Source organism: Delphinus delphis, chromosome 7, assembly GCF_949987515.2.
Source record: "Delphinus delphis chromosome 7, mDelDel1.2, whole genome shotgun sequence".
Classification (NCBI taxonomy): domain Eukaryota; kingdom Metazoa; phylum Chordata; class Mammalia; order Artiodactyla; family Delphinidae; genus Delphinus; species Delphinus delphis.
In genome coordinates, this window is record NC_082689.1 from 71,298,649 (window position 1) to 71,319,957 (window position 21,309).

The following is a 21,309-nucleotide window of genomic DNA, read 5'->3' on the forward strand; positions in this document are numbered from 1 at the left end:
CAGGCAGGGCCCCTGCATCTGGCTCAGAATAAATTGGGTTCTGAAGCAGATGAATCATAAGGGATCAATGCTGTCCTTTATAGATTAGAAGATTCAACGGCAACATTTGAAAGTGTCACAAAATTACTTTCACTAAAGTCTCTGACACTGTTTTTTCCCCAAATATTACAGCACGCGTGGTACATGTTTGTTGTAGAGTAATTTTTTAAAGTTCACGTGCACAAAAAGGAAAACCAAAGAAAAATTTCCCCTAATTCTACAATTTTGAGAAGCATATTTTTCTACACAAGCATGTCAAGGCACATGTTTCTACATAGCACTGATAACAAAATTGGAACTGAATTAAAACAGGAGGAGCCGAGGCACAATGGTTAGGAGAAGGGGCCTACAGAAAGCTTTCTCCCACACCAAGCTGAAGAAGCATTTGCACTGCTCATGGCCCCAACCTGCTATTTTTTTTTAACATCTTTATTGGAGTATAATTGCTTTACAATGGTGTGTTAGTTTCTGCTTTATAACAAAGTGAATCAGCTATACATATACATATATCCCCATATCTCCTCCCTCTTGCGTCTCCCTCCCTCCCACCCTCCCTATCCCACCCCTCTAGGGGGTCACAGAGCACCAAGCTGATCTCCCTGTGCTATGTGGCTGCTTCCCACTAGCTATCTATTTTACATTTGGTAGTGTATATATGTCCATGCCACTCTCTCACTTTGTCGCAGCTTACCCTTCCCCCTCCCCATATCCTCAAGTCCATTCTCTAGTAGGTCTGTGTCTTTATTCCCATCCTGCCCCTAGATTCTTCATGACCATTTTTTTTTTTTTTAGATTCCATATATATGTGTTAGCATACAGTATTTGTTTTTCTCTTCCTGACTTAACTTCACTCTGTATGACAGACTCTAGGTCCATCCACCTCACTACAAATAACTCAATTTCGTTTCTTTTTATGGCTGAGTAATATTCCATTGTATATATGTGCCACATCTTCTTTATCCATTCATCTGTCGATGGACACTTAGGTTGCTTCCATGTCTGGGCTATTGTAAATAGAGCTGCAGTGAACATTTTGGGACATGACTCTTTTTGAATTATGGTTTTCTCAGGGTATATGCCCAGTAGTGGGATTGCTGGGTCATATGGTAGTTCTATTTTTAGTTTTTTAAGGAACCTCCACACTGTTCTCCATAGTGGCTGTATCAATTTACATTCCCACCAACAGTGCAAGAGGGTTCCCTTTTCTCCACACCCTCTCCAGCATTCATTGTTTGTAAATTTTTTGATCATGGCCATTCTGACTGGTGTGAGATGATATCTCATTGTAGTTTTGATTTGCATTTCTCTAATGGTTAATGATGTTGAGCATTCTTTCATGTATTTGTTGGTACTCTGTATATCTTCTTTGGAGAAATGTCTATTTAGGTCTTCTGCCCATTTTTGGATTGGCCAACCTGCTATTGATCCCTCTACATACTCTGGTCCCGTGGATTCTGCTCTCCTCTTGGCCAGACAACCCCCATTGGCTCTCGACTGGACAGCCCTTCCCCCATTTCTTTAGCATACCTTAAATTTGAGGGCTTGCCTCCCGGCACTAACAACACTTAATATGCCTTCTGCTTCCTAGCCAGACCCCTAAGGAAAAGGTCCTCTAAGTTGTTCAATTTTTTTAACTGTGAAATATTTCAAGAGTATTGACAAGTGTAAACATTACATCTCTGCACACACATACCCATTATAGAGATTTAATAGCATTTCTTCCTATTCCTCTTTCTCAGGGCCTGAGGTAGCCTGAGCTCAGTGTACTTGAGTCCTGAGCCTCCAGATTGAGGCCACCAGACACATGTGGCAAAAAAAATAGGAAGACAGAGGGGCACTTTGTAGGACTGGCCCTGGGCACTTCCTCCTTCCCCCTCTAAAACCCTCAAGTGGGTAAGCTCACACGGGTCAGATGGTCTCAGATTTGTAACCATGAACTGTTGATGGATTGACGACCGTTGAGAGGCAGCATTCCTGTATGCTTAGATTAAACACTGCACAGTTGCTGTCAGTGAGCCTTTAGGAGACTGCCATGTTTCTCAGGCTGGCTTTTTTTACTCTGAAGCACCAGGGTGGGGTTTAGTAGCACTTAAACTCTTTTCTGCCATTGATGGAGTTAATTTATGACTCCATGCCCCAGGAACAGGAAAACAAGAAAGACGTGTAACATTGATATTTTTTTTGAAACTCCGTATTTCTCTTATTTCAGAGCACTTTGGCAATGAAGCAGTGGAAGTATGGATAGGTCTGAATCAGCTAGATGAAAATGCTGGTTGGCAGTGGTCGGATAGAACACCACTCAACTATCTGAACTGGAACCCAGGTACCTGCAGCGTTTTGTTTACCTTCAACAGGTGGCATCGTCCCATAGCCTAAAATAGCAATATTTCCCACATATGTATACGACGTGTTATTGTGAAAGTGGCTTATAAACATTTTTAAAGCCTGATTGAATTTCTATAAGGCATGCTTTTCCAAACGAGAAAATGGAGGCCAAGAAGTAAGCCAAGGGTGCATGAGGATTTGGGTCAAAACCAAGATTCTAGTCAGTTGTTTTAAAAATAGCAACAGAGATAAGAAATTAAATCTCAGAAGTAGATGTTTATGTACAGATTGTTTTCGTATATTTTTTCCCACTCTCTCCTAGTCAATTTCCTCTCTCTTCAGTTAACCTTTGCCCTCCAAAGATATGATCAATTACTGTCTTACATCAGTATGTCTCACACAAAAAAAGGAAAATTGGTTTTTCTTATGGATTCTAAGTCAATTACATTAACTGTGTAATACAACGCACTCACATTCTGTTTAAATGTGTTGTTTAAAAGATTGTTATAGTTGAACCTTGAATAACTAGAAAATATAATAAAGTACGATTGCACTTTGTGAAAAAAAATAGCAACAGATTGAAAAATATCTCTCTACCTTAAAACAATAAAATCAGCTGTTGCTATCTTTGGGAAATCATTTCATTGTCATGCCTGGACTTCAACTGCAAAATCATAAATATAATATCTTATAGGATTTACTACATATGCCAAAGAGAAGGGCTGTCTCCTTGATGCTAAAACTACATTTCAGTATATATTGAACTAACTGCTTTTGCTTCTAACATTAAGTACACACATATTGTATTTTCAGAAATAAATTTTGAGCCATTTGTTGAATATCACTGTGGAACTTTTAATGCATTTATGCCAAATGCCTGGAGAAGTCGGGATTGTGAGTCCACTTTGCCTTACATATGTAAAAAATATCTAAACCATACTGATCACGAAGTAGTTGGTGAGTGTTTTTATTTTAAGCTGTTTTTATAAGTAAGTTGCTTACTTGCCCTCTCAATATATTCAAAGTCCTTTACTTTTTGCTAATAATTTATAATTTAAACTTAGCTAAGGCTAGTTTTTATATGAATAAAAATGTGTAACAAGATAAGATCTGTTATTCCAAAGGTACCATGAATTTAATAAATGCATTTAGGTTTTTACTAAAAACTAAAGCAAAATAACCTAAGTATAGAAAACATTTTCTCCCTCTCTTTTTAAAAACTTTGCTTTCTTATTCATTCTGCCTTAGAAAAACAAGATATGCTTCATTTTCTATTCTAGTTGAGTTTTATTTATTTATGGTTACCCTAGAAATTAAACATATGAATTAGAAAATAGTTTTATAAAATTATTTACTTCATTGATCTCCTATCATACTCTATATCTCTTGTTAGTAATACTTCCTCCTTGAAATAACAAACAAAATTTTAGGTGTACCTAAGACTTAAATGCCACATAATTACAATCTAGTACCTGAAGCTCAGTTATTTCTATTCTTAAGATCTATTACTTCTTCTTAGTTTCTATGGAATTAATGTCTGAACTCAGGAAGTAGAGATAAAAACATAACCATTTTTAAAGAATCATTACCAGCATAATTAGAAACAACTCTACATTTAAAACAATAATCTGAATTATCTTTCTAAAATATTATCCCTTACAGTTAAGCTTTTATATTTTATTTTATTTTTTTATAGATTTATTTATTTATTTATTTTTTTGGCTGCGTTGGGTCTTCGTTGCTGTGTGCGGGGTTTCTCAAGTTGCAGCGAGCAGGGGTTACTCTTCATCGACGTAGGCAGGCTTCTCATTGCGGTGGCTTCTCTTGTTGTGGAGCACAGGCACGCGGGCTTCAGTAGTTGTGGCCTGCGGGCTCTAGAGCACAGGCTCAGTAGTTGTGGCTCACGGGCTTAGTTGCTCCGCGGCATGTGGGATTTTCCGGGACCAGGGATTGAACCCATATCCCTTGCATTGGTAGGCAGATTCTTAACCACTGCACCACCAGGGAAGTCCCCAATTAAGCTTTTTAATTTACGATATTATGTTATGTTAATTTACAATATTGTGTTAGTTTCAGGTGTACAGCAAAGTGATCTAGTTGTGTGTGTGTGTATATATATATATATATATATATATATATATATATATATATATTCTTTTTCAGCTTCTTTTCCATTATAGGTTATGACAAGATACTGAATATAGTTCCCTGTGCTATACAGTAGGTCCTTGCTGTTTATCTATTTTACATAGAGTAGTGTGTATCTGTTAATCCCAATCTTCAAATTTATCCCCCCCTTTCCCCTTTGATACCCATAAGTTTGTTTTCAATGTCTGTGAGTCTATTTCTCTTTTATAAGTAAGTTCACTTGTATCATTTTTTTAGATTCCACACATAAGTGATATCATATGATATTTGTCTTTGTCTGACTTACTTCATTTAGCATGAAAATTTCTAGGTCCATTCATGTTGCTACAGATGGCATTATCTCATTCTTTTTTATGGCTGAGTAGTACTCCATTGTATATATGTACCATATCTTCTTTATCCATTCATGTGTCGATGGACATTTAGGTTGCTTCCATATCTTGGCTACTGTAAATAGTGCTGCTATGAACATTGGGATGAATGTATCTTTTTGAATTAGAGTTTTCATCTTTTCTGGAGTTTTCAGGAGTGGGATTGCAGGATCATATGGTAACTCTATTTTCAGCTTTTTAAGGAACCTCCTTACTGTTCTCTATAATGGTTGTACCAATTTATGTTCCTGCCAACAGTGTAGGAGGGTTCCCTTTTCTCCACACCCTCTTACAATTAAGCTTTAACTTTTATTTTCCTTTAAGTAGCTAAGCCTAAAGATATTGTAGAATATGGGGGTGAGGAGAAGAAGCATCTCATCATTTTTTTACGTAGAGCATTTTTCATTATGTCAAGAATGTGCTGACATTGCTATCACTGTTATTGTCCTGTCCCTCCCTCTTTTCCTTTCATTTTCCTGCCTCAATTTCTTCTGTCTTCATTTTTTTTCTTATGCCCTCCTGCACTGCCTCCTGCTATCCTTCTTTTCTTCAATTTTATTTGCTCTCCTGATCTATTAATTGAGGTCAGAAGACCAGAAATGATGGCAGCTAAGCTAAGTTTGTTTGGATTATTTGCTGTTGTTTCAAGTCCAAAAAATACTTTTGATGATCTAGTCCAGTGTCTTCCAACTGTGCATCCAGGGTCCCCAGTTTCTTTCCTTATCTCCACCCTTATGTCAATCAGAGAAGTTCCTCTTTTATCTTTTTATCTTACCTCTAGAGTGAAGTTTAGGGTTCCTTTTTTCAAGGGGTCTGTGACTGTTTTTAGGTTGATATTATCTATCTATCTAAATGTTCTAACATTCATCCACTGTGATTCTAATAGCTGTCAGAGTCCTAGAAGTGATTTTAAAAGAATGTCTTGTTTCCCAAATTAGCAGTGAAGTTGTTTCTAACTAAGTTAGTGCTTAAGGAAGGCACCCAGTTGTGGTTAATAAAATAAAGTAAAAATGCTGTCATCAGGCTGGGGGCAAGCTCCTGGAAGAGGAGAGCCAAAGTTGGCATGCACACAGCTGCCTTCCCTGCCAGTGTTAAAGCATCGTGGCATTATTTTGCTGTAAGTCGAACCCAGAGTCCATATGAACCCAGAGGGACATCAGAGGCACTAAGCCTGACCCCCAAAATAAAAGCTATCATCTCTGCTCTAGATAAAGCGGCCAGAATTTCAGATTCTTTTCAGCTGAGAATAACTATCTACCCCCTGCACCTAATACTGTATATAAAATCCTTTAAAAAGCATTTAAATTGTGTTCCATAATACTCCTTTTTTAGTGTAAAAAGGTTTTTTTAAATGGATAGCTCTAAATGCTAAATTTTATATCTAGCCCTGACTCTCACTTTGGTTGTATGACCTTTATCAAGTCTCCTTAACCTCTTTGTGCCTTAGATAGCTCATCTGGAAAATGAAGCACTGAGATCCATTAGATCCTAGTCCAGATCATAGATGGGATCCTTTTCAAGTCTGAAGATCTAGAATGCTATGATCTATATCTTATTGTATCATATGCTTCTGTTTTTCAAATTTAAAAAATAATCATATATTAATGGTGATTTATATTGGGGGTAATAAGTAATGTTAAAACAATTGTGGTAAATAACTTCGTTTTTTGTTGGTTCAAACAGAAAACGATGCTTGGAAATATTATGCTACCCACTGTGAGCCTGGCTGGAATCCCCACAATCGTAATTGCTATAAACTTCAGAAAGAAAAAAAGACCTGGAATGAAGCTTTGCATTCTTGCCAGTCCAATAACAGTGCATTAATAGACATAGATTCGTTAGCAGAAGTGGAGTTTCTTGTAACCCTCCTTGGAGATGGTGAGTGCCAAGTGTCTTTGGTTTAAGAAGTATGAAATTAATGGAGTAACTCTCTTTATTAGTGAAGTTGAAAAGAAATTAAGCTATTTAAAATTGATTCTTTATGGCACATGTATCTGAAATTTCCAAATAATACCCAGGAGTGAAAATTCACTGAATTTTTACAAAATACATATTCAGAAACTTTGTAACATCTCATAGATGCCAGATATATTACATGTTTTCATTTTTGGGTTTTTTTTTTTTAAGGGGGAAAGGTCATTTCCTGAAATTTCTAATTTAAAAAACCTGAACCTGTAATTTAGCATAATGAGCACTAGATAGCAGTAATGTGCTGTGGCCATGTAATCCAAGCAATAAAGGAAATTCCTTACAAAATTGATTATATTAAAATAACTTTAGCCAGTGAAAATGGGTAATTTATTTGGTGTGGTGTTTTTCAAGCTGTGTAGCATGCTCAGGGGTTCCAAGCTCTGAGGCCTCCACCCAGCTTTACCCACCAGAGCAGATCTGCCCCTACCTATGTCATATATGGACATAGAATTCTGCTGGAAAACATTGAAATCACTGACTGAGAGTAAATCTTTTTTTAGTGGAAAAATCTGGAGTCTACTCTATTTCAATGTTAGGTTTTAGTTTGGAGTGAAAACAAAACTCCTTCTGTCATTGTTCCTCACCCTTTGCATTTGGGATTGAAAGAATCCTGTGGCTGCCTCTGTGTCAGCGGGGCACTGGAACACTCTCCCAGCCATCGAGGGTCTTTTCTCCCTACCTAGACTGGCCAGCTTTATTTTATTTACTTTTCCAGCAACCCCACTGCTCCTATTCAATGTTTCTAAGAATTTCTGCTCCTTTTTTTTCCCTAGCCAAAAGAAAAAAAGTAAAGCTAGACATCATTAAAAGGTTTTTTTCTAAGTGCCTTTTCTTAATTTGATTGACCTTCCTATTTTTGCTTTTTCGGGGTAGAAGAAAAACCAGACTTTGCAGATCTACTTTCCATACTGTAGCACGAACTAACTAGAGTCCTGGCAATCTGACTTGCTTAAGCTTTCTCCTTGCCCTGGCTTTCACTGACACTCTGCCTCACTTATAAGGCCTATGTTGAGCAGATCTAGATAGATTAAGGGGGGAAGGGTTTAAGCAGGTATTTTATACCAAAACTTAAACAGGTTTCATTCCAAGAAGAAACAAAGAAGGAATCACATGCAAAGTGGTATATATTGGTAATAGCCCCTCTGTGTTATCACCTTTGCAGATACTAGGATTCTTGTAAGTAATTTACATTTATCTCTTGCAGAAAATGCATCAGAAACATGGATTGGTTTGAGCAACAATAAAATTCCAGTTTCCTTTGAATGGTCTGATGGCTCCTCAGTCATCTTTACTAATTGGCACACACCTGAGCCCCAAATTTTTCCAAATACAAGCCAGCTATGTGTCTCAGCGGAGCAATCTGTAAGTTGATTCATTTGTTCAATGCTCACTTTGCTGGACTTGTACTGAGGGCCACCTGTGCCAGGGACTTGGGCTGTGGCAGAGACCAAGACAGGCACAGTGCCTGCTCCTCCTGGGGCTTCCACGCTAAGCAGTAAAACATATACACACTAAAACCACATGGTAATTATAGTTGTGATAATAGCTCTGAGGACATAGGTTCAAGATGGTGAGAAACTTGGGTTGGGACAGCTACTTCAGACAAGACAGTCAAGGAGGGCTCTCTGAAGAGGTGACATTTAAGCTGGGACTTGAACAAAAAAAAAATCTCTTGAAGAGCAGGAGAACATTCCAGGCAGGGGGCAGCTGCCCAAAGGCAGGCCAAGGCTTGCCATGTTTGATAATCAAAAAGGAGACCAGGATGGTGTGGAGGTATGGACGGTGAAAGGTGGTAGGAGATGGGGCAGGAAGAATGCAAAAATGTGAGGCTTATAGGCCTGGGATAGGACCCACTAAAGGGCTTCAAGTAGATGAAAGCATGATCTGATTTACATTTTAAGATCAACTGTGGCTGCTACATAGAGAATTGATTGGAGAGAAGAGAGTGGAAGCAGAGAAACCAGTTTGGAGGCTACTCCTGTGGTTGAATTAGAGTAGTGAATATGGAGACAAGAAGACAGATTCAAGGATCCTCTAGAAGACAGGAATTGTTGCTAAAGCAGACGTGGGGGTGAGAGACAGGTAGGTTTTGAGCACCACCATTTTGGTGGATGGGGGTGCCACTGACCACCCTGGTGAAGATGAGGGGAAGAACCAAGGAGTTCGGAAATTACTCTGGAAGGTGATGGTTTTTAAGCTCCATTATCTTCTTAACATAAAAGGATTTCAACACTGCATGTAACCTCTTTGAAAACTGCAAATCAATGGAAAACCTTGCTGTTTTCTTCACATGAATGTGATGGTCCCAGTGACCTTAACATTACACTTACCTTTATGTGCTAGTCTCTCATTTATCTAAAACCTCTGATTATACAGAATTTGTTTAATCCCAAGCCATTTGAAGGGTTTTTTTTATATGTTTAGAATAGACAATCTCTTTGATCAGATGGCTACTGAGCTCACTGGTGAAGTTTTAGGAGGTTATTGGGATTTGGTAGGCATGCTTACTCTTTTAAGACACCGGGATACCATATCAAGTTCCCCCAAGAAGCAGTTTATTAAATGTTACTTAAGTAGCTTGACAAAGTGATTGTGCCAGCCAAACATGGGAAATGTCTAAGCACTTACTTTTTTTTTTTTTTAAGCACTTACTTTTATGACACATTTCATTGTTTTATCTTTCAAGGCTGTCACAAATCCATGCAGTTACAATGATAGTGCTCAGGCAGTGTCTCAGAGTCACACCTGAGGGGGAACAATGACCTCTCCAAATGTTTGTTTTGGGTGTTACTCTGCTGAAAACCACTGTAGTTTATTCTACAGTATTTGATGCTTTATTGGTTCATTAGTTTTGATATAATTAAGGTGATCTTAGTTTCCTATTGACATTCTCCTTTTTTATTTGACAGACGTGGGTATTTCACTTAGCATATTCACAAAGCAGGAGCCAACATTTGGACCGAGAAGTTGTTTTTAAGAGAGTGAGGATAGGTATTAATATTATTGGATGTGTTAGGATGCTGCTGCTGTAAATGTGGTATTTTGTGGCCCCTTTTTAGCAACTCAGTAGCTCCTTAAACAGTAGATGCATAAAAAGTAACACTTATTCCCTTAAAGTTGAACTCAATATGAATGTAATTATTATAATTAACTAGTTACCTAAACATGGTCAATACCTCAATTTGAATCTGAGAGGTTGGTAGCCATTCATCTGTCCATCCAATAGTTACTAAGCAATTACAGTGTGCCTGACAATATCCTATAACTGCATGGTTTTCTGGAGACTCCATGGGGATGGGCTACAAGGCTGCTCTTACAGGTGAAGGTGTCAGCCTCCTACATAGTATGTTTCTGAGGGTCATGGAAGAGCTCTCTACTCACCTAAAACCCTGCATGCCTGAGATACCTAAATTTTGAATTTGAATTGTGTGAAAATTTAAATTGTGTGGTTTTAGCCTAAAGGTCTGGTTTGTGTTAAAATAAAAAATCCTTTGGGAGGATAAAATTTTAATCAGTTAGCAGTTATTGTATTTCATCATCAATGAAGGATATGAGAACAGCCTTCATTAGAACTAGGAGAAGACATGAAGGTATCTGCCCGTCATATAAAGAGGAAATGGAGTGGGGCTTTGGAGAATTCGTGATGAAGAAGGGTACTGGGGGTTGAACATGAAGTTCAGCTATGATAATGTTATCTCGGGTGATTCATGGTGCTTTCCAGGCATTTCCCCAGCATCAGGTTTATACAGCATCAGGTAAGCAGCAAAGCATTCAATTTAACACCTAGAAGTGATTGGAGAGAAGAAGCAGCATTCTCACTTGGTCAGGGGAATAGTTTCATATAAGTGGTTCTCAAAGTGTGGCCCCCAGACCAGCAGCATTCACATCAGCTAAAAACTTGTTAGAAATACAAATTCTCAGGTCCCACCTGACTTACTGAATGAGACACACAGATCCCAATCAACTGTGTTTTAGTTACCCCTCCAGGTGATTCCAGTGCACACAAAAGATTGAGAATCACTACTTATCCCATCTTTAACAAAATATTTAGAGCAGTTTAATGTAAAGCCAGACCTCCCACTCGTATGTAGAGAATCAACCTTTTCTAACACAAGATCCTGACACATTACGCCCCCTTGAAACATGCATTATTAATCATATTTTAATTCAGAATTATTGACTTTGATTATCAGCATCAATAATGGAGTGTATTCATTCATCTTGTAATATTTTTTCTCTTAGGAGGGACACTGGAAAGTTAAAAATTGCAAAGAAACACTTTTTTACGTTTGTAAGAAAACAGGCCGTGTCCTTTCTGACACTGAATCAGGTTGCCAAAAGGTAAGAGCTGTGAACACTGCAGGGACTTCATAACCAGACTGATTTATCCACCATCAAATTAAAGTGAATCTCTCTCCCTCTCTTTCCTGCCTTGGCTTCCTCCTCTCTCTCTTTCCCCTCCTTCCCTTCCTTTCTTCTTTCCTTCCCTTCGTTTTTTTCTGAGTGGGCTCTTGTAACAAACCAAACAATTATCAGCTAGGGGCACATGAAAGATTTACAGCTCTTGGAAGGATTGTTGTCTTACCATCTATTTCCACCCAAGACTAGTTTTCTTTTGAGATAAGAAATGTAAATGATCCTGTTATACCATCTGTATAAACAATGCCTATCATGTGATACACTGTCTCACACGCGGTTTTCATTGTCTTCCAATGAAGACTGTCAGAGTGAAAGCAAATGCATTCCTTTGAGTCAGAGAGTGACCTTCTGCACCCAGAGTCTTGTTTTCCTTTTCACTTTTCTTAAACTTGAATATTTGAATAAAATACAATAACAAAGAGAAATGCATGTTTGCAACACATTTGTTATTTAGGAAAGGGATAATAAAAATACTTTGTATTTTAAGTAATAAACTATTTTTGGTACTTAAAGTACTATTTTCAGTACTAAAAATAATAAAAAAACATACTTTAGGTTTAAACTTTAAAGGTAGAAAATAATCTGTCTTAAATTTCTTAAAATACATTCAATATTCTGCTGTGTTACAAACAATTTATCTATCAGTGTCCTTAGCACATGCATTCCCTCTCTCTCTCTCTCATCACACACACACAAACACACACACACCTAAAAATTTTGGATTTAACTATTGGAGATTTTTATGCTCTGTGAGTCTCAAAATGTTCACAAATCTTGTTTTTATGCAATTCTCTTTTAATTATTTTCTCTTCTAATCCAGTTACTTATGTTCCAATTAAACGATAACCCCTCTCTTCAGAAACTGCATTTGATTCATTCATCCATGTGTAAGCATATTAGTTACTCTTCACACTTTAGCTGAACAATACCTGTGCCATAGCTGACACGTGACCAGACGTCTTACCTAATGATTACATTTCCTGAATTAGTTATTACTGATCACTGATCTAATCTCTATCTGCTCAGAAATATTGAAAAAAATCCATCCTACAGTGGCTTTCAAGGCAACTCAACATGTTTTATTTGTGTCAAAAGAGTAATTAACTTCTTACACAGCAGAAACAACTGATGTTCTATCTAAACTTTTGTATACTGCTTCCCTCTTTCTGACCAGCCTTATCAATATTTAAGGATTCTGGGTTCAGAGCCAGTTCTTTACTCTTATGGCGAAATTCCATTAATTTCTTTATGCATCTATGAATATGGTTTCGAAAGTTTCCTTTCTTTTAGCCATCTGCTTCAGTGCAATTCTCTACACAGTCTGCACATGCAAAACCAACTTACAAAATAAGTCTGGATAATTTCAAAGCAGAAATTTTTTAAAATTTTATTTCCATCTGAGTCACCTTTGGGGGACTAGATAATATGAGCAACGTTTCAGTACTGTCACCATCATGATTTCATGTAAAATGAAATGGCATCTCATGTACAAAGGATATTCACAAATACAATCAATTATTCTTCCCGCTTTCATTGTGCGGACAAAGGCTTATAGTAGAGTCTTTGTTTTCCGGTTATTACTATGCCACATTTCCCCCTCTTTCCTTGAGCCTGTTCAAGTTCTTGGGTTTTTTGTTTTGCTAAGCAGCCTATGATCTAAAAACCAGTAATGAAGAAGGAGTACTTTGTCAGAAAGGTCAAATTGTCAGCCTTCCTCCTCCTGTCCTTCCAAATACAAAAGCAGTCTAACCTCCCTGCCCCCTCTGGAGTGACCCACGGAGGGGTTCTGGCTGACACTGTCAATTACTCACACAGATAAGGCTGGAGAGAGAAGTTAAGGGAGTGAATTCAGAGCACATCCTGGCGGGCTGGATGTGGTGCTCCTGTGATCCACGCCTCATTTAATAATGTTTTGAACTAAAATAGCTTATTTCTAAAATAAGATTTTTCTCTAATTTACTGCAAGGTTGAGACATTTTCTGAGTAGTATAGCAGAAATCGTTTTATATCTGATCAAAATCTGGCAAGTATTGGCATGACACAAAATGAAGTGTATTTTAAAACTGGTGAATACATAAAAATAGACTGATAGAAGTGATATGATTTTATAATATTGGAAGAGAAAGAACTAAAATAACTAAGTCGAAATATAGAAGACTAATGAACCCATGTCTCCTGTACTGTATGATTTTAAAGAATAGAGCCACCCTTCTTTGCTCCCAGGGCTTAGCCATACACGTTTGTCATTTTTTGTCTAGGTGCCAAAGCTTGTTTGCTTTCTCTCTAAGAGGCTAGCCAGTTGACTAAGGAGTAATCTTTACCAAAAAGTATATATATATATTTTAGCCAATTTCTATTTGGAAGCTTGACGATCCAGACAAAACCATTCTGGATTGCACCAAAATTAGGTTCCAGGCCAGTTTATCCACAAGTCTCTCACTTAGATTATCTAAGTCCCTAATCTCAGTGGGATAACATGAAATAAGCAGTATGAAAGACCCTTAAAAAACAACAACAACAACAACAACAAAAACAGTACAGTGTTATCTAGATACTTATGTCCTCTTTGCTCATACTGAGTTCCTGGCTCTATTCTGGGGTCTCTGCCTGCATTTTCTCCCCCTGATTCTCAGAACAACCCCATGAATACTATTATTATCCATATTTACAGAGGAGAAAACTAAGACACATAGCGATTAAATAAGGTCACATGATGGTGGAGCCAGGATTCAAACTCATGCATTCTGTCCTTAAAGCCAACATGTTCGATTTTTACCATCCCATAGGAACCATTTACAGTAAATCTTATAAGTCTGAACAGAGAGAGAGAGAAGGAGAGAGAGAGAGAGAGTGTGTGTGAGAGAGAGAGAGAGAGAGAAAGAGGAAAGGAGAGAAGGAGAGATCTTGAGTGAATGTCCCTTTTCTTTAATTTGCTTTTAAGGTTTTGGGCTTAAAGATTTTAAATTAGTTAAAACATTTAGGTTTTAATCATTAATTAAACAAATGTAGAAGTGGCTGTAGCTAATGGCAGATAGAATAAATATAAATATATCAAGACAAACATTCAAGTTTTGAGTGGGTCAGAGAAGAAACTGGTAAATGAGAATACACCAAAAATATATATATTTTACTGTTTAACTAAATCAGATTGTGTCCTTAATTTTCATTTTCCTTGTTTAAGGGATGGGAGAGACATGGTGGATTCTGTTACAAAATTGACACCGTCCTTCGAAGCTTTGACCACGCCTCCAGTGGTTACTACTGTCCTCCTGCACTTGTAACCATTACAAACAGGTAAAATAGAAATTTTCTATCAGAAACATGCAGTGCTTTTTTGCCGTGAGGGTTCTTGGGATGATAAAATCTAGCCACAATCAGTAACTAGTGAAAATCTAAAGTGTACTGTACAACAGAGTATTAAGTTATTTAAATTATTGATTTAGATGAATTTAAACCATACAATGTTAATTTTTTTTTTTTTTTTTTTTGCGGTACGTGGGCCTCTCACTGTTGTGGCCTCTCCCATTGCGGAGCACAGGCTCCGGACGCGCAGGCTCAGCGGCCATGGCTCACGGGCCCAGTCGCTCCGCAGCATGTGGGGGGCACAAACCCGTGTCCCCTGCATCGGCAGGCGGTCTCTCAACCACTGCGCCACCAGGGAAGCCCCTACAATGTTAATTTTAAATTGATTTTTGAGTAACAAATAGTAAAATTTAAGATGTCTTTTATTTTCCATAAAGATTTCTTAATTACCTAGCTTTGCTAATATATTCAGTTGTAATGATATTTTATCTAAGTGCTTGCAATAGAAAAGAAATATGTTATTTAAATATGAAGTGTTTTTTAAATGTAATGTGTATGAGTCATGTGGAGTTTTTTTAGAACAAAAGTAAGTAAAACTAAACTGTGGAGGATTTTCAAATGCTTCCCCAGTGCTTCTTAGGTCTACGTTTGTTTAGATTTAGATTTCTCTATGCACAGGTATCTTTACCATACAAACAGAGAAACTGTGCCCTTTTCACACTCCATACAATTTGCAACATGTTACAGATGTGTAGCAAGGGATAAAAGTACCAACATCAGAAGAGACCTCAGTGTCATTATCAATGCCAGGAGGACAGTGAGAGCTGGGAGACAGACTCCTCCAGGCTGAAGACAGAATCAAGGTAGAACTCTTCAGTGGTTCCGTGGAAAATTATACCCACAAAGCAAGTCGCTTGCTTTTTTACCGAGGTCATTGCCTTTAAAAAAAATCTGTTGAAGACCAGGAATCAGGACAACTGGTGCTATGGTTTTATCTAGAGACCCCTTCACATGCAGGTCTAACCTGTAGGAGGAATTCTGTGTGCTTTCTCTGCTCTCCCCACATGGGACGTCAACGTCAAAGCTGCCAGTGTTTCCTTCCTCCTCTTACCTCTTACCTTCTGTCTCAGTCTTTCCTCCAAACAATGCACAGGAATGCACACATATACACACACACATACACACACACAGAGGGACAGATTGACCGCATTTGGCAAAATAAATTGCCAGGTGAAAAATTTTATGCTCAAGAAACCCTTTCTTCGGGGCACAGCACCACTTCTGATGTATCTCAGTGTTGTTTTTAGTTCTCCTTTCTCCTTCCCAGAATAGCTACCAGGCAGAAGAAAGCCTTTATCCTCAGCCTTGTTCACCCACCCACAAGCTTTCGAGAGTACCTTGGGCTAGAAGTCCTCCAGTCAGTGAGTCAACATTGGACTTTAGTCATGATCTTGACCAATGAAGATATGCTCTTTCATTAATTATAATGTTTTTCACTGAAGAAGAAGGTCTAATTATTTCACCTGTTTTTACATCTTATTCTTTCTTTTTTTGTGTGTAATATTCATTGAGTGTCTATCATACCTGGCGCTGTGTTAACTACTTTTCATATGTTATCTGACTATGCAAAAATCAACAGTCAAGAGTTTATTAGAGGGACTTGCCTGGTGGCACAGTGATTAAGAATCTGCCTGCCAATGCAGGGGACACAGGTTCGAGCCCTGACCCGGGAAGATCCCACATGCCACGGAGCAACTAAGCCCGTGTGCCACAACTACTGAGCCTGCACTCTAGAGCCTACGAGCCACAACTACTGAGCCCACGCACCACAACTACTGAAGCCTGTGCACTCTAGGGCCCATGCTCCACAACAAGAGAAGCCACTGCAATGAGAAGCGCGCGCACTGCAAGGAAGACTAACCCCCGCTCACCGCAACTAGAGAAAGCCTGCGCACAGCAACGAAGACCCAACACAGCCAAAAAATAAATTAAAAAAAAAAGTTTATTAGAAAATTATTTATTGAATATCTATACTGTGAGAGGCATCATATTAAACACTGGCATGCTGTACAAAAAAAAAAATAAAAGGCATAGTGCAGTTGCCCAGGTACCACTTGCAGGCCAGCAGCAAAAGAGATAGAACATAAACGCATGAAACAAGTGAAGAAAGTGGAATAACACAATAAATGGACAAACTCAAAGTGACATTACAGATAACTCATAGTGCCAAAGTGACCCAAGTAAGGCAGAAACCTGTTAGAGTTCAAACACTTCATTTTCTAGGAATCCTTTGGGGACCTCATGCAAATGATAGCAAGAGTCTAGAAAACAACCTACTATGTTTCATTTCCCCCAAAACTGAATAAGAGAGTGTGCTGTGAATACTATAAATTTTTTTATAAACTCTATTCAGTAGCCAAAGCTGATGTGTAGTCCAACTCTAAAATAGATCTATAGCTTGGGTAAATTTGTTTTCATCCCCTCCTCGACCTCCTAGGCCCCCCAGGTGACCTTTTGCTGGCATGCTACTCAGTCACCAGTCAAGCCCCCGAGTACTACATGTTAGTCCCAGTGAGGCATCTCTCCCAGGCAGTTAACATGCATCAACACTGCCTTGCAAACATGTCTGCATCCAGAGCAATGACTCAAGACTGAGACATACAAGTTGAAGACAGGAAGTGTCCTAAGCTCTTGATTTTTATTCATTCAGACCTTATCAGATAAGAAACAAAGACCCACGGCATACTGTTCTTTGAGTGACAATTCGCATTCGAGTATTTTTCAACAGCATCTTTTGTCTGAGAAGGTTGGGCAGTAGATGGACAGTCTCCTCAGATCCAGGAGTATCCACTAGCAACCTTGGTAATCATTTTCTTCCATTACTGATTTCCTGTTTGAGTTAAGACACCCCTGTCACTCACCAGTACCTAAGCTTGTAGCTGCTAATTGATTTTCTGCTCTTCTGCACAACTGAGCAAGAGATTTTACGGGCACAATTAGAACCACCTGCTACAAATTACGTCCTTCTTTTGTTACGGGCCAACTGCTCCTGGCCTAGGACTTTTAACACTTTGTGGAAGAGAGAGGGGAAGAAAAACAAACCCTTATTCCCAAATAACAGAATTTTATTTGCTTGCTGTTAGAAAATTTTGTTAGGCCTGGCCACCTGCTTTCAGACAGAGCAGGAATGCAAAACTTGAGTTCCAGAGTTACTATGGATAATTGTCTAAATGCATATATATCTAAACCTTCGATCAATCAGCCTTGGAATATTTGTACAAAATAATCCAAATGACATTCGATTTTGAGAATTTTGCCCCAAATGAGAAATGCTGCAATATCTCATTTTTCCCTAAGTTTAAACGTGCATTATTTGCAAGCATTTTTATAGCTCTGCCGTTTTCTTGCAACCATATCCCCTAAACACTTTTACAGTTAACTTTTTAATATTGTGGAAAAATATAATACATAACAAAATTATCATTTTAACCATTTTAAGTGTACAGTCCAGTGGCATTAAGTACATTCATATTATTGTACAATCATCACCACCATCCAGCTCCAAAATATTTTTCATCTTCCCAAACTGAAATTCTGTATCCACTAAACACTAACTCCCCATTTCCCTTGCTCCCAGATTTTGGCAACCACCATTCTACTTTCTGTGTCTGTGAAGTTGACTACTACGGTTACCTTATAACTAGGATCATACAGTAGTTGTCTATTGTGCCTAGTTTATTTCACCTATCCTGATGTCCTCTAGGTTCATCCATGTTGTAGCATGTGTCAGAATGTCCTTCCTTTTTTTTTTTTTTTAAAGAAGATGTTGGGGGTAGGAGTTTTTATTAATTTATTTTTGCTGTGTTGGGTCTTCGTTTCTCTACGAGGGCTTTCTCTAGTTGTGGTAAGCGGGGGCCACTCTTCATCGCAGTGTGCGGGCCTCTCACTATCGCGGCCTCTCTTGTTGCGGAGCACAGGCTCCAGACGCGCAGGCTCAGTAGTTGTGGCTCACAGGCCTAGTTGCTCCACGGCATGTGGGATCCTCCCAGACCAGGGCTTGAACCCATGTCCCCTGCATTGGCAGGCAGATTCTCAACCACTGCGCCACCAGGGAAGCCCTGTCCTTCCTTTTTAAGGCTGAATAATATTCCATAGTATGGATATACGACATTTTGTTTATCCATTCATCTATTGATACACACAAGATACTTCTGCCTTTTGGATATTGTGAATAATGCTGCTATGAATATGAATATCCAAATATGTTTCAAGTTCCTGCTTTCAATTATTCTGGGTACTATACCCAGAAGTGGAATTTCTGGATCATATAATAATTCTATTTTTAACTTTTTGAGGAAAAACCATACTGGTTTCCATAGGAGCTACAACATTTTATATTCCCACCAGTAGTGCACAAGGGCTCCAATTCTTCCACCTCCTAGCCAACACTTGCTTATTTTCTGTTTTTACATATTAGCCATCCTATGGATGTGATGTGGTATCTCATTGTGATTTTGATTTGCATTTTCCTAATGATTAGTGAGCTGAGCATCTTTTCATGTGCTTATTGGCATCTTTATATCTCCTTTGGAGAAACGTCTATTCAAGTCTTTTTCCCATTTTTGAACAGAAGTGTTTGTTTTCTGTCATTGAATTGTAGGAGTCTTTATATATTCTGGATATTAATTGTTTATCAGATACATAATTTGCAAATACTATCTCCTATTCATGGGTTGCCTTTCACTCTGTTGATAGTGTCCTTTGATGTGCAAAAGTTTTTAATTTTGATTAAGTCCAATTTATCCTTTCTTATTTTTTTGCCGGTGCTTTTGGTGTTTTATCCAAGAAATCACTGTCACATTCAACGCCATGAAAAATTTCCCCTATGTTTTCTTCTAAGAGTGTTACAGTTTTAGCTCATATGTTTAGGTCTTTGATCCACTTTGTGTTAATTTTTGTAAATGGTGTAGGGTAAGAGTCCAGCTTCTTTCTTTTGTAGGTGGATACTCACTTTTCACAACGTTATTATTGAAAAGACTGTCCTTTCCTCATTGAATGGTCTTGGCACCCTTGTGGAAAATCATTTGACCATATATGCAATGATTTATTTCTGAGTTCTCTATTCTATTCCATTGGTCTATATGTCTGTCTTTACGCCAGTATCACACTGTTTAGATTACTGTACTTTTTAGTAAGTTTTGAAATCAAGAAGTGTGAGACCTCCAACTTCATTCTGCTTTTTCATGCTTGTTTTTGCTATTCAGGATGTCTTGAAATTCCGTATGAATTTTAAGATGAATTTTTCTACTTCTGCCAAAAAAAAAATCACTGCGATTTTTACAGAGATTGCATTCAATCTGTCGATCACTTTGGGTAGTATGGACATTTTAACAATAAATCTTCCAATCCATGAATATGGGATGTCTTTCCATTTATTTGTAGCTTCTTTATTTTTTTAACATCTTTATTGGAGTATAGTTGCTTTACAAACTTGTGTTAGTTTCTGCTGTATAACAAAGTGAATCAGCTGTATGTCTACATATATCCCCATGTCCCCTCCCTCTTGCGTCTCACTCCCACCCTCCCTATCCCACCCCTCTAGGTGGTCACAGAGCACAGAGTTGATCTCCCTCTTTCTATGCAGCTGCTTCCCACTAGCTATCTATTTTACATTTGGTGGTGTATATATGTCAATGCTATTCTTTCACTTTGTCCCAGCTTACCCTTCCCCCTCCCCGTGTCCTCAAGTCCATTCTCTACATCTGTGTCTTTACTCCTGTCTTGCCCCAGGTTCATCAGAACCTTTTTTTTTTGATTCCATATATATGTGTTAGCATATGGTATTTGTTATTCTCTTTCTGACTTACTTCACTCTGTATGACAGACTCTAGGTCCATCCACCTCATACAAATAACTCAATTTTGTTTCTTTATATGGCTGAGTAATATTCCATTGTATATATGTGCCACATCTTCTTTATCCATTCATCTGTTGATGGACTCTTTGTATCTTCTTTAATTTCTTTCAGCAATGTTTTCCAGTTTTCAGTGTACAAGTCTTTTGCCTCCTTGGTCAAGTTCGTTCCCCAGTACTTTATTATTTTTGATGCTATTGTAAATGGAATTATTTTCCTTTTCAGATTGTTCATTGTTAGTATATAAAAATGCAACTGATTTTTGTGTGTTGACTTTGTATCCTCCACTTGCTGAATTCATTTATTAATTCTAACAGTTTTTAATTTTTTGGTAGAATGCAGTTAACTTACTTTTTAAAAACACACTTTGGGGCTTCCCTGGTGGTGCAGTGGTTGAGAGTCCGCCTGCCGATGCAGGGGACACGGGTTCGTGCCCCGGTCCGGGAGGATCCCACATGCCGCGGAGCGGCTGGGCCCGTGAGCCATGACCGCTGAGCCTGCGCGTTCGGAGCCTGTGCTCTGCAACGGGAGAGGCCACAACAGTGAGAGGCCCGCGTACCGAAAAAAACACATTTTGGTTACCCTTTTTAAAATTACACAATAGAAACATTCTCATTGGTATAAATGCAAGCAAGCCAGAAGAACATCGATTAAAAAGTGAAAGTGCCCCCTTACCTTTACTCTTGCCCCCTCCCCGCCAATCTCTCTTCCCTTCCCAAAGGTAACTGCCACTAAAAGTTTGCATTGCTCTTCCAGGTTTATTTCTTGTGTACATCTTAGATGTATTTTCTAATTCTATATTTTTCTTCTAGTCTTTTG

General features: G+C 38.3%; 1 protein-coding gene across 1 annotated transcript in view; it reads left to right on the forward strand.

The window, feature by feature from the left end:
* The window catches only part of PLA2R1 (phospholipase A2 receptor 1), a 116,974-nt gene that overhangs the window by 32,022 nt on the left and 63,643 nt on the right, over positions 1-21,309 (forward strand). Inside the window, 6 exon segments of the mRNA XM_060016699.2 lie at positions 2,249-2,362; positions 3,178-3,321; positions 6,567-6,761; positions 8,059-8,216; positions 11,097-11,195; positions 14,455-14,567. Coding sequence (XP_059872682.2) covers positions 2,249-2,362; positions 3,178-3,321; positions 6,567-6,761; positions 8,059-8,216; positions 11,097-11,195; positions 14,455-14,567 — 823 coding nt within the window.